This window comes from Thunnus albacares, chromosome 4 (assembly GCF_914725855.1).
Source record: "Thunnus albacares chromosome 4, fThuAlb1.1, whole genome shotgun sequence".
Taxonomy (NCBI): Eukaryota; Metazoa; Chordata; class Actinopteri; order Scombriformes; family Scombridae; genus Thunnus; species Thunnus albacares.
The window spans coordinates 8,331,598-8,346,786 of NC_058109.1; the positions used below are offsets into that span (position 1 = coordinate 8,331,598).

Consider the following 15,189-nt stretch of genomic DNA (forward strand, 5'->3'; position numbering starts at 1 on the left):
CCAGGACGCCCCAGGTCATAGTATTAGTAGTATTAGTAGTCATAGTAGTAGTACAGTAAATGTTCAAATAGTTGCTGGGGTCTTTATGAACCTCTACTGCAGAGACACTTCTATTTGAGAAAGTCTCATGTTGGAAACTGTACTTTATTTCTAATTTCCCTGTTTTAGAAGTTTATTCGGTCACATTGTTGTAAAAAGTTTTTCTGTTCTCTGTAGTTTGCATTTGCTGTTAATGTAATCTCAACACTTCCTCCTTGTGGTCATGTTGTCTTCATAAATTCAGTATAATGTACATTTCCACAGAGCAAATTCAATCAGTTCAACCGCAAAATTGTGTCATATTCACAAACAAACGCTGTTTTCGTTCACTCACAATTTTCAGACGCCTCTACTTTGCTGCTTTTTTTGCTGTTAAGCTATTGTCAATGCAACACTTCCTGCACTTTTTTTTTTTTTTTTAAATCAATTAAAAGCTATTAAAAGCCTTTAAAGTAAAAGTGCCTGAACTTTATTTAGAGTTGTTCATTTATATTAAGGTAGAAGCACTGTAATCTGATACTGACCAGACAGTAGTAGTAGTTACAGTCGTAGTAATGCTTGTAGGAGCTCCACAGTATGTGTGTTCAGACAGACTGACAGCAGGTTGTTGTACCTGCGGACAAACACATGAAGAAACATGACAACCCAGCTGACTGTAAACAAACACAAACATCTGAACTAATTCTACCTCCGTCTGTACACCTCATGTAGCTCATGTAAACTAAACGTTGAGCTGCTGGTGGAGCAAGAAAAGTCCAAAGTTACAATTCATCCTGCAGGGAAAATGAATCTGTACCAAATTTCATGATAATACCTCTAGTATTTTTCAAGATATTTTAGTCTACACCAAAGTGGTGGAATAACACTTCAATATCGGCTAAAAAAAAAGCTAAATTCTCATCTACAAACAACTAACTGTGCAGATTTAGATCTCTAAAATTAAGACTGTTAACATACTGTCAGTATTTCAGGCTGCGTTTGAGACCTCAGAAAGTTCACTCTGCAAATTTCTGACATTAAGTTACATCCTCTGGCATTCTTCACTTTACACCCCCTCATCTAAATGATTAGTTTAATTTTGGGTCATTTTGGTTACATAATTCCACCGCAGAAAATCTTTAAAAGACTTCTAAACATCCCCCCAGCCCTTCATCCAATCAAAATTCCTTTCTCTTCCTAACTGACATCCTGTTGGTTGTCATGGTAACAGACACCAGCCCTCCCCGGTGTTTCAGGTGTGTGTCAAACCTGGGTGGTGTCAGCAGACAGGAGGTGTGTGTTGGTGTTAAAGCTTGCGGGGGGAGGTGCAGCGTCCACAGGAGGGAGAACGCTGGGGGGAACTGCGGCTTCTTCTCTGCTCGTCACTTCTGAAACAGGAAACCAAACAGATCAGCGATGCTGATGCCGAGGAAAACATCTGCAGACTTGTTTGTTTGACTGATGTGAGTCTGTTCAGTGCTCGAGCCACTATGTTTGGATTGATTCTGACATTTTGTGCCACAACTTGACATCTTTAATTTCACTAGTTCTGTGCAGAATCATTTTAAGCGTTCACTGTTTCCCTTTTCAGGGTAAACGGGTCGTCATGGGAAACTAAATATCTACACTAAAATAAATAATAATCTACAAAGTTTTAAATTAAACTGAAACAGAACATAGTGGACCTAAAAATGATTTACAACGGTGGATGCTCTAAGTTTCTGTAGTAATATATTCATGCATACTTAGTTATGAAAGAAATCCGATTAAAAAAAAAACAATCAAAAAAACACTTAAACCTTGTTTCACTAGACAGGCGTAAAAAAAAAAAAAAATACACATGCATTCAGATTCAAACACCCAGTATGCAGCCACAACAAACCGTTTACTAGAGTCAGAGAGGGAGGTTAGCATATAAATAAAGTTGTCAGTGGTGTAAATATAGTTACAGCTAAGTTTTATTAAGAATCAATCAGGCTGGTGCAACCTGTGTGATGAATAAATGTCAACTCTGTGCACACTTGTGATATAAGACTGAGTTTGAACTTATGAACTTATGAAGCATCAGATAACCGATGAGTGATTTCCTCTCACTCTGAGCAGGAAGAAATATAACGCTGAGGAGATCTAGTTTAGAGTCTATTAAGAGATGCTCTCTATCTTCATTATCTGTAGACAACATTTTAAGTCATGTTTACATCCACAAGGCTAATTACCGTCAAATTAGAAAAGAAAATATACAAAATCAGAGAGAATTAAACCAAATTTGATCTTCACTGAAGGCAACAGCCAGACAGATTTCGTGTTTTCATGTTTTTACATTTCTGTTTGATTAACAAGATGAAACATATAAATCAGACGGATTTAGAGGGTGGGGTGTATTTTCATTTGATGGAGCTAGCCTAGCAGTTTCCTCCTGCTTCCGGTCTGTGTGCTAAGCTAGGCTAAACACATCCCGGACCTATCTCTGTACTGGACATATTTCTACTTGACTCATGATATTCAGGGTTTCCTGCCATCGTTTATAGCGGAGGTCGATCATCTCGTCTGAAACAAAGACCACCTCCTCTAACATTAACCTTCGGGGACAAAGAATAGAGGCATTATTTCACACAAGTGTGGCTGTTGTGACACGAGATGCTTCAGAAACTATGTGTCTGACCTGATGTGAGAGGGATAATTATTTAATGTATTCTTTATTTTCAGAACATTGTGTAACCAGCGATTGTATCTCTGTTTGTTTCACATTTACACAAAGAAAAAACAGTGTTACCTACTGTATCTGTTGACCAGGAACACACATTCAGGGCAAAATCATGTTATTAAAACTGTAAATCCTAACAATTCTGTCTGAACAGATGATGCTAGAGCTGAAGTGATTAGTCAATTAATCAGTCAATCAACTGAAACTTGAGAATATTTTAAATTTTGATAATTGATTAGCTGCTCAGGTCATTAATCCAGTAAAAAATTGTGAGAATTTGCCCTTTTCTCTGTTTTATATCATTATAAACTGTTTATTTTGGCGGTTTGGGGTTTTGGACTGACAAAAGACAGTTGAAGACATCATCTTGAGACTCTGGGAGCTAGAAATGTCTGTATTTCACTGTTTGTTGTTTTATCCAGCTGCTAGTTTTGGAAACAGACTCTTTCACATTCCTGACATTCCAGATTTTTTTAGCCGCTGTCTTTCAGCAGAAATAAAAACCATCGCCCCCCCCCCCCTCCTTCCCTCCCTCCCTCAGCCCTGCACAGCCTGATACATACATGATTACCTTGGCTGGGGCAGGCAGCCTGCTGGGCCGGACAGGAAGAGGAGGAAGAGGAAGAGGAAGAAGAGGAGGAGGTGGAAGAGGAGACAGCAGGAGGAGCGACAGCAGAGGAGCAGCATGAGGAGGAGGTGATGGAGGAGGAGGAGGTGGGGGGAGAGGAAGAGGAGAGGGGAGGAGGTGCAGCAGCAGACAGCCTGGTCTCCTCACTGATCTGACGAGAGGACAGAGAGGAGGAAGCCTTCAGAGAGCAGAAGTCACCTACATCATCATCCAGATCCTAAATGTGCCACCAGCAGCTCCATCAGCAGCAGAGAAACAGTCACTGCTCTTAGTACTGGTTTCAGCAATCCAGTACTCTAGTATGGCTCTTAGTTGTGTAATTACATGTATGAGGTTGTATGAAAATGTAAAAACCAAACTGTGAAGTTGAAGAGCTAAATCTGTGCTGAAAGTTGAAACCTGCTGACTTGTGACGGGTTTCATAGCTTCCTTTCAATCTGTAAATGTGCAGAAATCCGTCAACAAGCCGCCCATCAATATTTTTTTGCTTTTGTGAAGCTGATAAAACATTCACGGTCAACATTTTCCTCCTGCGCATCGACCTTGTAAACATTTGTATTCAGTGGATATTGTTAAACTGCCCAGAATCGCTTCCTGTGTGGGTGTCCAGCCTTGAGAATGAATGCACATTTAGTTTTAAACATTTTTTCTCAAAAGACTGAGCAACATGTGGCTTCAAGGCCTAAAAAGAAAAACCTTTTCTTCTGTTTTGTTACAAAAGCAAGAATAATCAGGCCTTGAAATATGTCTCCATCTCTATATATGTGTGTCTACAGAACGATGCATGAATAATGAATAAAAGTCTGAATGTGTTCTGAACATTTACAGGAAATATACAAGACTAACACAATTTTGAAAGCTGTTTAAACTGTTTAAACACACAAAGGTTTAGCTCAAGAACTTCACAGATCAGAGCACACACACCTAATCATACCTGTTTTATGCCCATACTTGTATAATTTATTGGTTATATACAAGATGTTGTTATTACATCTAAACTCTGCTGCTGATGTGCACAATCTTTCTAATCTAAAAAGGTCTTGTTAGTGGAAAGTGTATTTTAATAACAGTGATTGATCAGAGGTTTTAGATATCTGGATCAATAATAGTCACATGTAATTGGTGGATTTTGTCTTGTGGTGGTTTCTGATTGGTCTATAATTGCATCAGAATTACAAAACTACTACAGCAGGTTTCAGAATGAATTAATCTAAAAGCAACGATTATAGAAAACGACCAAGAAAGATGTAAAATGAGGCTGATCATGTTAAAAGTTTACCCATATTTAAAACCACACTTAAAGTAACGTCAATTATCTTTTAAAACATGTAAACCCCAAAGAAAGAGTTTCCAGGTTTCTACCCGACTGCAACGACACAAATTAAGATTAATACCAGATAATTAAGACTGATAACAATGAAACTCTTCACCATTTTTAACTATTTAAACCTTTAACGTGCAGGCTGTGTGAATATACAGTACCTGACAATATAATCTAACTAATACTGACTGGTGCTGCGTGATTCAGTGGGACAGAGTGTACCTTCTTGTCACCGCTGCTCATCCTATCTTTGACTTCTTTGGCTTTCTGAATGGCTTTCAACACTTCCACTGTGTCCAGCTCCTTCTCTGTCGTCACTTTACCGTCCAGACAAACCTGACGAAGACACAGAGGATAAACAAACATAGATGTGTGCTCTGGTTAAAAAAAATAAGCAGTTGAACTTGTGGGAGCAGTAATATTGATAAAGATGTTGTAGCAGTAGTAGTATGAGCAGTTTCTATAGTAGTAGAAGGTCATGTACCTCCACTGAGGTAGTAGTAACAGTGGTAACACAGTAGCAGTGCAGTAGTAATATTAACAGTGAGGTGGTTTTCGGTCATGTACCTCTGCTGCACGGTCTCCAAACTGGGCCAGGACTTTGGTTCTGTAGTCGGGGATGATGCACATGGGGTTATTGGACAGGTTGAGTTTCTCCAAACAGGGCAGAGAGCCGATGTTCCTGATCTCCTCCAACTGGAAACATACAAACACCATCATCACCATTATCACCAACAACCCAAATCAAACCTCCACTGACTCCCTTGTTCACAGCCTAAAGTTATTTTTCAAGAGTGTGTCTGATCTACATTTCTTCTTCTTCAAAAAAGGTGTATTTTATGCCTTTATTGGAGAGTTGATACTAGACAGATGACAGAAAATGAAGAAAGAGATTATTTTTATGTTAATAGCATATTTAACACCTTTTATAATTGATCATTTTCTCCATATTTTCTTTTCTTTCTTTGGATAAAAAGATATATATATAGAATTAAAAGAATGCAAAAGCTATGGAGTAGTCTTTTGCACTCTTACAATAAATTATAAGCGAGGGCGGCCTCGCTGCGGTTACCTGAGCCAGCTGGTTGTGGCTGAGGTCCAGATTGACCAGCGAGTAGAGCTTGGTGAGGCCGGTCAGTTGGTCCAGCTGGTTGCCGGCCAGGCTGAGGGTTTTGATGTTGCCTAAACGGGTGTGAGCAGCTTCCAGGACCCGCAGGTTGTTGTAGGACAGATCCACGTGGACCAGGTTGTACAGGTGCTGCAACCACAGGACAACTACGTCAGTACTATTATTAACACCAAACAACACAGCAGTTGAACAGAACTTGTCAGGACTAGTTGTCTGTTGCAGCAGCTGAGTGTAAGTTTAGTCCTAAATTTGAGTCAATATTAACTGTTACAGTGTTTCTAACCCGTGTCACACTAAACGCAGCACTTATTTAAATCTCCTTTATGAAACAGAATTTCCTGAAAATAAGCCTGACTTACTGAAGTGGACATTTTTTATTATTTTCTGACATTGGTCCAGTATTGTCCGAGCAAATAATTGATTAATATAGATCATTATCATCAAATTAATCAACATACCTGGAGGTTTTCCACTGAGGACAGCTGGTTGTGACTCAGATCCAGAAACTCCACCTTAGGAATCAGTTTCTACAACAGAGAAAAACTCAAGTGTCAGCAAACAGAAACTGATCTATGGAGCCTAAACTGTCTTTTATTCACTTACCCAGCCTGCCCTGATACAACAGCCGACTGACCCATGATGCATCTTTAATTGAATCACCACAACCAAATATTGTTAAATCATCTGGATCTCAAGATTTCAGATAAGGACAAAAAACTGATCACATGACTAGGTTGAATACCTTATAGTTCTGAAGACTGTTTTACTGTTATCACTGTGATACAAAGTGCCAGAACTCAAAATGTGTTTTGTTTGAGATGCACAGCTTCCTCTAAGAAGGATTTTTGTGACCATGGGAACTTAACAGAACAAAGCAGTGACACAAATCCTTCCAAGAAATCATCAAAATAAAATCTAACCATATATATTATTAAAGATAATAATAACATCATCTGAGATATTGTGTGAAATGAACAGACAGACTAGAGTCAGTCAGTATTTCCTCCTCTGATTTCACTGTGGGGGGGGGGGTAAATAAATAAATAATGGAAACTTTTAAACACTGACTGAATTTATCGACTGAACTCTCGGTGAAGCTCAAACTTTCCGTCTCTGTTTAGGTTTGGTGGACGTATCTCACCACTGAGCTGTCGATGGTACTGATGCAGTTGCGGCTCATGTCCAGCGTGGTCAGGTTTCTCCACACGGGGATGACGGCGGTGACGGCACAGCCAGACTCCGCCCCCTCAACCTCCCACTGAGAGAACTCGCTCGCCTCCGGGACCAGGATCGACTGGAGGACGCCATCAGCATCACAGTACACATATCAGTACACGAGATACAATACACTACATAAACATGTATATTATAGAGTGGTATTTAATTTAAACGGTACCATCATAGTTTCTGTGGAGTGGTGGATACTCAGAGTTGCCAGACTCGACCTCAGAGACGACAAACCTTGAATCTGCTGAGAGCTGCACTCACTGATCTGAGGAGAGAGAGAGAGAGAGAGAAGTTATGCTTTTATCCAAATTTTGGTAGACCTTAAGTCTGAAAAGTCAAAAGAAAATCTCCATCAGTGTGTTCCCATCAACTACTGTAATAGGAATATACTCAAGAGAACATAGTTACATAATTAATTAAGCACCAACATCTCAGGTACATCATAGCATTTGATTGCTGCTGCTCACATTAGCTGGCATTTGTGTGATCATATCAATTAATTTGTCTCTTTTTAGGAACATTACGGTTACGGTATAACCTAGACCACCAGACACCACCCCCTTTATTCTTTTTTTTTTTAGTCTCTTTATGTTTTGGACCCACAAGTCATCTCTACACCACAAAGTTTCCAGCACCACCTGTTTATGTGAATAAGCAGAACGGGTGATTAGTCTCTCCTGTAACCTGGCACTAACCTGTTATTGGTTTTCATTAACCCACATCCAACAAGGCAGGAATCCTAAATGTGTACAGACGAAGAGAACAGTATTTTGAGGAAAGACAGTTACCTCTATCTGCAGCAGCGATTTGAAAACAGACAGGTCGAAGGGGAGACTGCTCTCCTGGATGTTGCTGGTTCCTACTGGACCTGTGGTACCAGAGATCTGACCAACAGAGACAAAAAGCAGTGAGAACATATACCATCAGTATAGTAAACTGTACAATTAGGATTTAAGTTAAATAAAGAGTTGCGTCACCTTCAGGTATCGCAGCCTGCAGGTGAAGTCGAGGATGTGTCCCAGGTCGGTCTTGGCGTCTCCGTTACAGCAGGTGGGTTTGGCCAGACGGAGCTGCTGGGAGACGGAGTAAAGCTGCAGAGGATGGAGAGAAAAGACCTCGCCAGCCTGCAGCAACTGTTCACCTACAGAACACAAACACACACAGTGGTTTGATATTGATCACTGTACAACAATTGATCTGAACAATTATCAGTTTTAACATGCTAGTCGGTTAGTCCGAACTGTTAACTCTTCACAGCTGTTGTTTTACAGGTCAACATCTATAAACCAGACGTTGACGATAACTGAAACATTCAGCTTTGTACTAACATGGTAGTCTATTTATATCTGTGTGTATATACATGAACTTTAGGCCACCAAGGATTCTTTTGAGGAAACTGGATTGATGCAGCAGCTGACAGTAACATGTTTCAGTTGCAGCAGATCATAAGTGTGATGCCTTCAAAAGCTACTGAAACTGGTATTTTCAATAAAACACAGAGCGAAGAGTCTAATATGGAGAAAAATATTAAATATCACATCATGTCATTATCCAATAAAAGAGTCACTTGACTAAATCTGACATATTTACATCCTAATTGTGTAAATAATGTGCATCGTCCCTTATAAATAAAGTACAGTGGATACAAAGGGTCAGAGCGTTCTGGCTCATTGAACTTTAGCTCTTAAACTAAAACAGTTGTTTTTTTTCTAACAGCTCAAAAACAGCTGCAGGGAGAAATTCTCTTCAGAAACACAGAGAGAAACAAACCACTGCACAGAAGGAGTTTCATTATTATAACAGTTGTAGAAACTAGATGAGAGGAAACAGGTCGAAGGTTAGAAAAGAAGCTGACCTTTATGAAACAACTCCTCAGCCAGTGCTGCTGTGATGCCGTTGATCTCCTGAAAGAGACAAACAGTTTGTTCAAACTGGATTCACTTCAAAATAACAGCTTAGCTTGTAGACTCATTTAACTGATGTTATTTCTTCACTGCTCAACAGACAGCTGATCATGGTTTCGACTCTCTACCAATCTTTTCTTGAAAGGATAACTTTCTGTGACAGTTGAGAATTAAAAGAATAATCTTAAGCTACATAGCATCATGTCAGCCGGGATTACTTAAACCACATGTGAACAGGGACCAGTGCAACACCTGCAAACGCCTGATCCTCACCTCAGACACTGAACATCATATTATCAGTTGTTTTCATCACAGTTACATTATAGTTATGCAGTGATGACGCATTAATTGCAGTTGAGTTTTTTTGTGATTGAGACTTAACTCGTCTGTGACAGTCACGTGTTGATCATCTCACATCACATGAAAAGGTTTTTCTGTCGGCTGTTTGCTCTGTAGAGTCCTGAGGACTCAGCCAACACTGGTCTGTCATTGTGCTGACATCATCATGTGATCACAACGCCTTTAAATACTGCTAACAGAAGCACTGCTTCTCAGCCTGGGAAATAAACATCAGTTACTGAACAGAAGAAAAAAAATACAATCATGTCATTGTTCCCTCATTTATACTCCATCCTATGATAGAGCCCAGCAACACACATTTATACAGACACAAATATTTAATCTGTAAATTATTATTTCGATTAACCGACTAATTGAACCATCTATAAAATGTCTGAACAGTTTTTGTTCGGTGTAATCATTCAGTTAATACTGGCCATTAAAAGATCCCTCTTTGTGTTTCCAATGTGTGTTGCTCAGTAAACTGATCTTTAATTAGTCATAAACCTTTTAATTGAATAATAGGATTTTTCTAGGAATGGCCACCCGCTTCGGCTGCAGGACTCTCCGGGTGGGCTGTGCCGGTGTGCACCGAAAGCAGCCAAGGAAGGGTGGCGGCAGAGGCCGAGATCAGCTGTGACATCGGGGAGGAGAGCGACCGGGCCGCCGGGGCGATAAGGCTGGAGGATTGCATATGGGAGATATGCTTTGCCTGGGCGGCGGCGATGGAGATGAAGCTGTCAATCAGCTGATCCTTTTTTCGAAGTTCTGTCTTTAGGTGGTGGATATCCTCCTTCAACTGTGAGTACTGATGATTGCAGCCCACACACACAGCCATTATGGCTGAATTTACTGTAGAAATCAGGTCCTTAAAACCGCTTAAGATCTGCGTCTGATGATTGAAGAACCTTATCCAGTTAAAATGTAGGGTTAAAACGACCAACATCGAAAAGAGTTATTGAATAGATATGGCATAAAACTGGTTAAAAACTGGCTGAAAGGCGATTTCTGACACAACTTCTGGCGGGCAAACACAAACACTGACGCATGCGCATCTGATTTGACATAGACATAATTCTGTGAAAAAACAATAACAATGTTGCAATTTAGTTTCATGTTTGTCCGTCTGTTTTTCCTGGTTTGGGCTCCTTAGTTCAAATGAAAGGAAATCTTAGTGCTACAGTATACAATGATATTTCAGAAATTTGTTTGCCTCCTTTGTGTCAACAGTTTGGAAAAGGCTCTTCTCTGTTTCAACATCACAATGCAATCCTGCACAAAGCCAGAGCCATAAAGAACGGGTTTTCCCAGTTTGGTGTGGATGAACTTGACCCCAACAACCCATCTATCACATTCCGGACAAACTGGAACATCGATTGTGAGCCAAGTCTTATCACTCAACATCAGTTTTGTTGTGGCTGAATGGGAGCAAATCCCTGCAGCGAGGTTCCAAAATCTGGTGGAAAGTCTTCCTAAAATAGTGGAGACTGTTATAGCAGCAGATTAATGCAGCTGCCATGTTCAGGTGTCCACATACTTTTGGCCATTTAGTGTACCTGCTGGTTGCAGTATTTGAGCGTATACTCAAGCACGTTATATTCTATTACAACTGAAGTATGGGCTGGCAGAATACTATCAGCTGTAGCACCTGAAGAGGCTGCAGCACATGTGCAAAGGTCGTAGGTTGTGTTAGCCTCAGGTGTACTCACATATAGGTGAAAGTGCAGGAAGCAGGCGAGCGGAGAGGGTGTGGCCTGTGGGAACTGCAGTAGCAGCGTCTGCAGGTAGAGCTCCAGCTCCTTCTGCCGCCGCTCCACCAGACTCTTTGAGTTCTTCCCCAACATCTTCTTCGGAGGAAGCAGCCGTCGGTCGACCTTCTTCTCTGCTGTCAGCTGGAGGGAAACAAACATCAGGATAAAACAAACAACTACAATCACAATAAGTTAAGCATCATTTGTCAAGCAAATATGTCAAACATTCTTTGGTTGTAGCTTCTCCAATGTGAGGACATGCTGCTTTTCTCTGTTTTTATCATGATAAACCAGTTTTCTTTGGGTTTTGGATTGTTGGTTGGAAAAACAAAACATTTAAGGATGTCACTTTGGGCTCTGGGAAATTGTGATGGACATTTTTAACCACATAGACATTAAATGATTCATTCAAAACATAATGGACAGATGAATCAAAACTAAAAATAATCATTAGTTGCAGCCCCAGTCTGGTTTGTTCTCTCTCCATTTCTGTTCATGAGATGCTCCCGCTCTCTGTTCTATTGCAGGTTTGAACTCAGAGACTCCTGTAGTTTTTAAAAAGGCCAAACTGGCATTTTTATGTTTTAGCACATTAAATACAAATTAAATTTACTTTCCATTATTACCAAACATTTTTCTGATAGCAGACTGCTAATCAATCATGACAGATATACATAATAAACATTTTGTCAACACTGTTTATGGTCAAAGTTGGATATTATGACCAAGAACAGAAGTGATGCATCACTGACGAAATATTATGGTTATAACGAGTAGCATAGGGATGCAAAATATATTGGTGGCTGATATATTATCCTCTGATAAATGCGAAATTTGAATTTTCAATTATTGTACCAATCATGGAATTTCAGATAATCTGTTTATTATAACAGCTGGGAGTGTTGTTCTTAAAAGAATTTCACAAAGGCAAATAAATGACTTTATTTAACTGCATTCCTGCTTGTTAGCAAAAGCAGGATAAAGAAGAATGTCTAACATGCTGTAGTTCAGCATAAAAACAAGACTGTTTAAAAACGCCATCAGTAAAAAAACACTACTTCATGCATCACAGCACCAAACAGAATTCAAAATAAAAACACTTTTGTCCTGCTGTTTGTTTACCTGAGCAGAAATCACTCATGGGGGCAAATGGCTGCTTGTTGACCTGTTCCAGTCTCTTACCTTCTCGTGGAGGTCGTGGAAGTCACTGTATCGGTGCTTCACCGTCCATCTGTGCTCTCCATCCGTCACCTCGATGATGTAGACCTGAAACACCAGAGCAGGACACTAAGTCATTACAACCTGACTGCTTTGGATCTGCTGGAGTCAAAACAGTTCCTGAGCTGAATAGATGCTCCAATAATAAATGGAGGAAGATAAAGATCTACTGTATTTGTCCCGATGGAGAAATTTGTTTTGGAGTTCGCACAACAGTTCCACAATAAATTAATAAACAAACAGAGCAACAACACAGGCAGTAAGAACACACATAACAAAAAAAAAAAAAACAGTGACACACATCATAGAAAAGAGAAAACATAGAGCTGCAACAATTAGTCAGTTAATTGATTGGTTGCCATCTATTTTGATAATCAATTAATAATTTTGAGTAATTTTTCTAGAAAAAAAAATCCAAATTCTCTGACTCCAGTTTCTCAAAGGTGAACATTTTCTAGTTTCTTTAGTCTTCTATGACAGTAAACTGAATATCTTTGGGTTGTGGACAAAACAAGACATTTGCAGCCCTAAACATATGACCAGATCAAGAAGGATGTTCACATCCAACACCAGAGACCATCTGGTCTGATCATCAAGTTCGACCAACAAATTCCATACTTAGGTCATGTGATAACACTTGACCCACTCCATGGCAACTCCATCTGCTGAGGAAGGCCATGAGATGTGGCTGAAAGCTCCTAAGTATATTCCAGTAAGTGGACCTTGTGCTAAGATTCTTTTTGTCAAACTATGTGCATGGTCAGTGATGACTAGATTTTTAACTAGAGAGTCTTATTATTAGGTCTTATTTTCTCATAATTTTGACCTGGACTGTCCTAGATATTATCATTTATAATTCAACTGTTCCTTTCCTTGCAGAAATGTGTTTCCATTAGATTTTAATTAAATTCAATTCAGACTTTATTAAGGACACAGCTCATTGGGGGTCCATAGTACAATAAAATACAAAGAAGAAAAAATAAACAAATACACGGTATCTAAAAAAAGAAGAAATCCACACAAAAAAACAAACAAACAAGACAACTGTTTAAATTTGAGAGAACAAAATAAGACTGTAGCAGATGCGGTGCTCTGCTTCTAGTGAGCAATCGTGATTTTATGAGCTATGTGAGTAACTACTGTCTGTCAAACTTAACTGTACTGAACTAACACGATATATAAACGAAATATCATTCCTGTTAGAGAAAACAGAATCTGTAGAAGGCTGTCAGGTCTATAAACATCAGAGGAAATGTTGAAATGTCGCTCTGAAACTGACAGCTCATTTAGCTCGACAGTTAGCGGTTAGCTTGTGGGGTAAGTGGCTAATTTAGTCCAGCCTCTTGACAATAAAGACATAACAGCTGGCGCAAATATATATATATATACAATAACTGACTAGATGTAACATGCACTATCAGAAGGACTTCATCGACATTAACTCGCTGTCACTTTGACAGATCTAAAGCTAGGCTAGCTACAAGCTAAGCTAAATGCCGTTGAACCCGGACGTAGCTTACAGTGTAGTTTTCCACCAGCTCCGAGCCGACAACACACACTTTCCTCTCCGAAACCTCCTCTGGAAAAGGGGAGGACTCCATCTTTAGAGCAACACGAGCAAATATAATCTGTTAATAACTATACAACTGTTAAGTAAAACAATCTTTGGAGAATGTCCAGCGTTTCTACCACTCAGTTAGCCGCCACCCGACGCCATATTTGTTGTGGTACGGGAGCAGCTGACTGCTTCAAAACGGCCAAACTTTATTTACAGTTGTTCCGAGACATTTTTCTTTGACTGCGTTTTTATTTCAGTTTTGTTAAACGTTTATCAGATATGCGAGCATTGTATGAGCAGTCAGGACATAGGTAGTGGACAAGTCGTACGAAAAAGCCCAAATAAAACCGAAGATAACCGAAAAAAAATTAAACGACGCTGCAGTTAGCTTCAGATTCAGGGTTAAGGTAAAATTTAAGGGAAACATAAATAATGATATTTAGCGGATGATCCTCCGTTTTTGTATCATTTACACTTGTGAAATAGGTGTTAGAAACTTTCAGATATTTTACTGATGAAAAGAGAAAAAGGGCGATTTCACTGCTTTTTTCCCCATCCAGACCACATTAGACCAGGTCCAGACTTAAAAAAAAACAAAACAAAACAAAAAAACCTTATACTTATATACTTATACTTATATAAATCTAGACTAGATTAATAAGAAGACTCCAGAGACTCATTAAAACACGGTTTAAAATATCAATTAAATAACCGTTTTTCCTGTTTTCAGAAATAGAATAAAGGTTTCACAAATCTGAAGCGTTTCAATGAGTCTCTAGAGTCCTCATGTTAATCTAGTCCAGATTTGACAGGTCTAAATATAGTATTTTTGGATCTGGACCTGGTCTGATGTGGTATGGATGGGGAAAAAAAGCAGTGAAATCACCATTTATTTTTTTCTGTTTTGATAAGCAAAATAAAGGTTTTACAAATCTAAAAGTGGGTTTAAACAGTGTTAAGGCTTTTGCTATGATGTCTAACACTCTTTCACAAGTGTAGGTGGTGAAAAAAACGGAGAATCAGCCGTTAAATATCATTATTTATATCTTTCCCCTTAACTTTTCCCTTAACCTCGAATCAGAAGCTGATTTCAGCATCGTCTCATCCCTCCATCTTTGTCTGATAATAGAACAATGCCTCATCTTTTAAATCTTTATCTTGACAGCAGCTCAGTAGCAACCGTGACAGTGGTAAACATAGATGTAGTATGAGGTCACAGACTTAATACATCCATGTTTGATGAGGTGTGGTGTTTATGGCTTGTCGACCAGAAAAGGACCAGCCCTTGGATCAACAGAGCCATTCCAGTAGCATTAAGTCACAAACACCGACTGAGACTAGTTTTATATGTGTCTGCGAAATAAGGATAGGTTCACAAGAACTATCTTAAAA

At 39.4% G+C, this 15,189-nt stretch overlaps 1 protein-coding gene and 1 long non-coding RNA gene across 4 annotated transcripts in view; one reads left to right on the forward strand and one right to left on the reverse strand.

The window, feature by feature from the left end:
* nisch (nischarin) overlaps positions 1-14,206 on the reverse strand; it is a 27,198-nt gene extending 12,992 nt beyond the window's left edge. Inside the window, exons 1-15 of one of the 3 annotated variants that reach the window (XM_044349884.1) lie at positions 13,760-14,204; positions 12,204-12,287; positions 10,980-11,162; positions 8,883-8,931; positions 8,005-8,168; positions 7,816-7,911; positions 7,197-7,292; positions 6,942-7,094; positions 6,259-6,327; positions 5,744-5,929; positions 5,239-5,367; positions 4,894-5,007; positions 3,294-3,501; positions 1,288-1,406; positions 564-652 (exon numbers count right to left, since the gene is read on the reverse strand). In XM_044349884.1, coding sequence (XP_044205819.1) covers positions 564-652; positions 1,288-1,406; positions 3,294-3,501; positions 4,894-5,007; positions 5,239-5,367; positions 5,744-5,929; positions 6,259-6,327; positions 6,942-7,094; positions 7,197-7,292; positions 7,816-7,911; positions 8,005-8,168; positions 8,883-8,931; positions 10,980-11,162; positions 12,204-12,287; positions 13,760-13,840 — 1,820 coding nt within the window. In that variant the 5' untranslated portion in view covers positions 13,841-14,204. Of the gene's footprint in view, positions 1-563; positions 653-1,287; positions 1,407-3,285; positions 3,502-4,893; positions 5,008-5,238; positions 5,368-5,743; positions 5,930-6,258; positions 6,328-6,941; positions 7,095-7,196; positions 7,293-7,815; positions 7,912-8,004; positions 8,169-8,882; positions 8,932-10,979; positions 11,163-12,203; positions 12,288-13,759 lie in introns of those variants that run through there. The other 2 variants (XM_044349885.1, XM_044349886.1) reach the window with 2 other exon arrangements.
* The window catches only part of LOC122981255, a 571,779-nt gene that overhangs the window by 118,478 nt on the left and 438,112 nt on the right, over positions 1-15,189 (forward strand). The gene's annotated exons all lie outside the window — the stretch shown is intronic.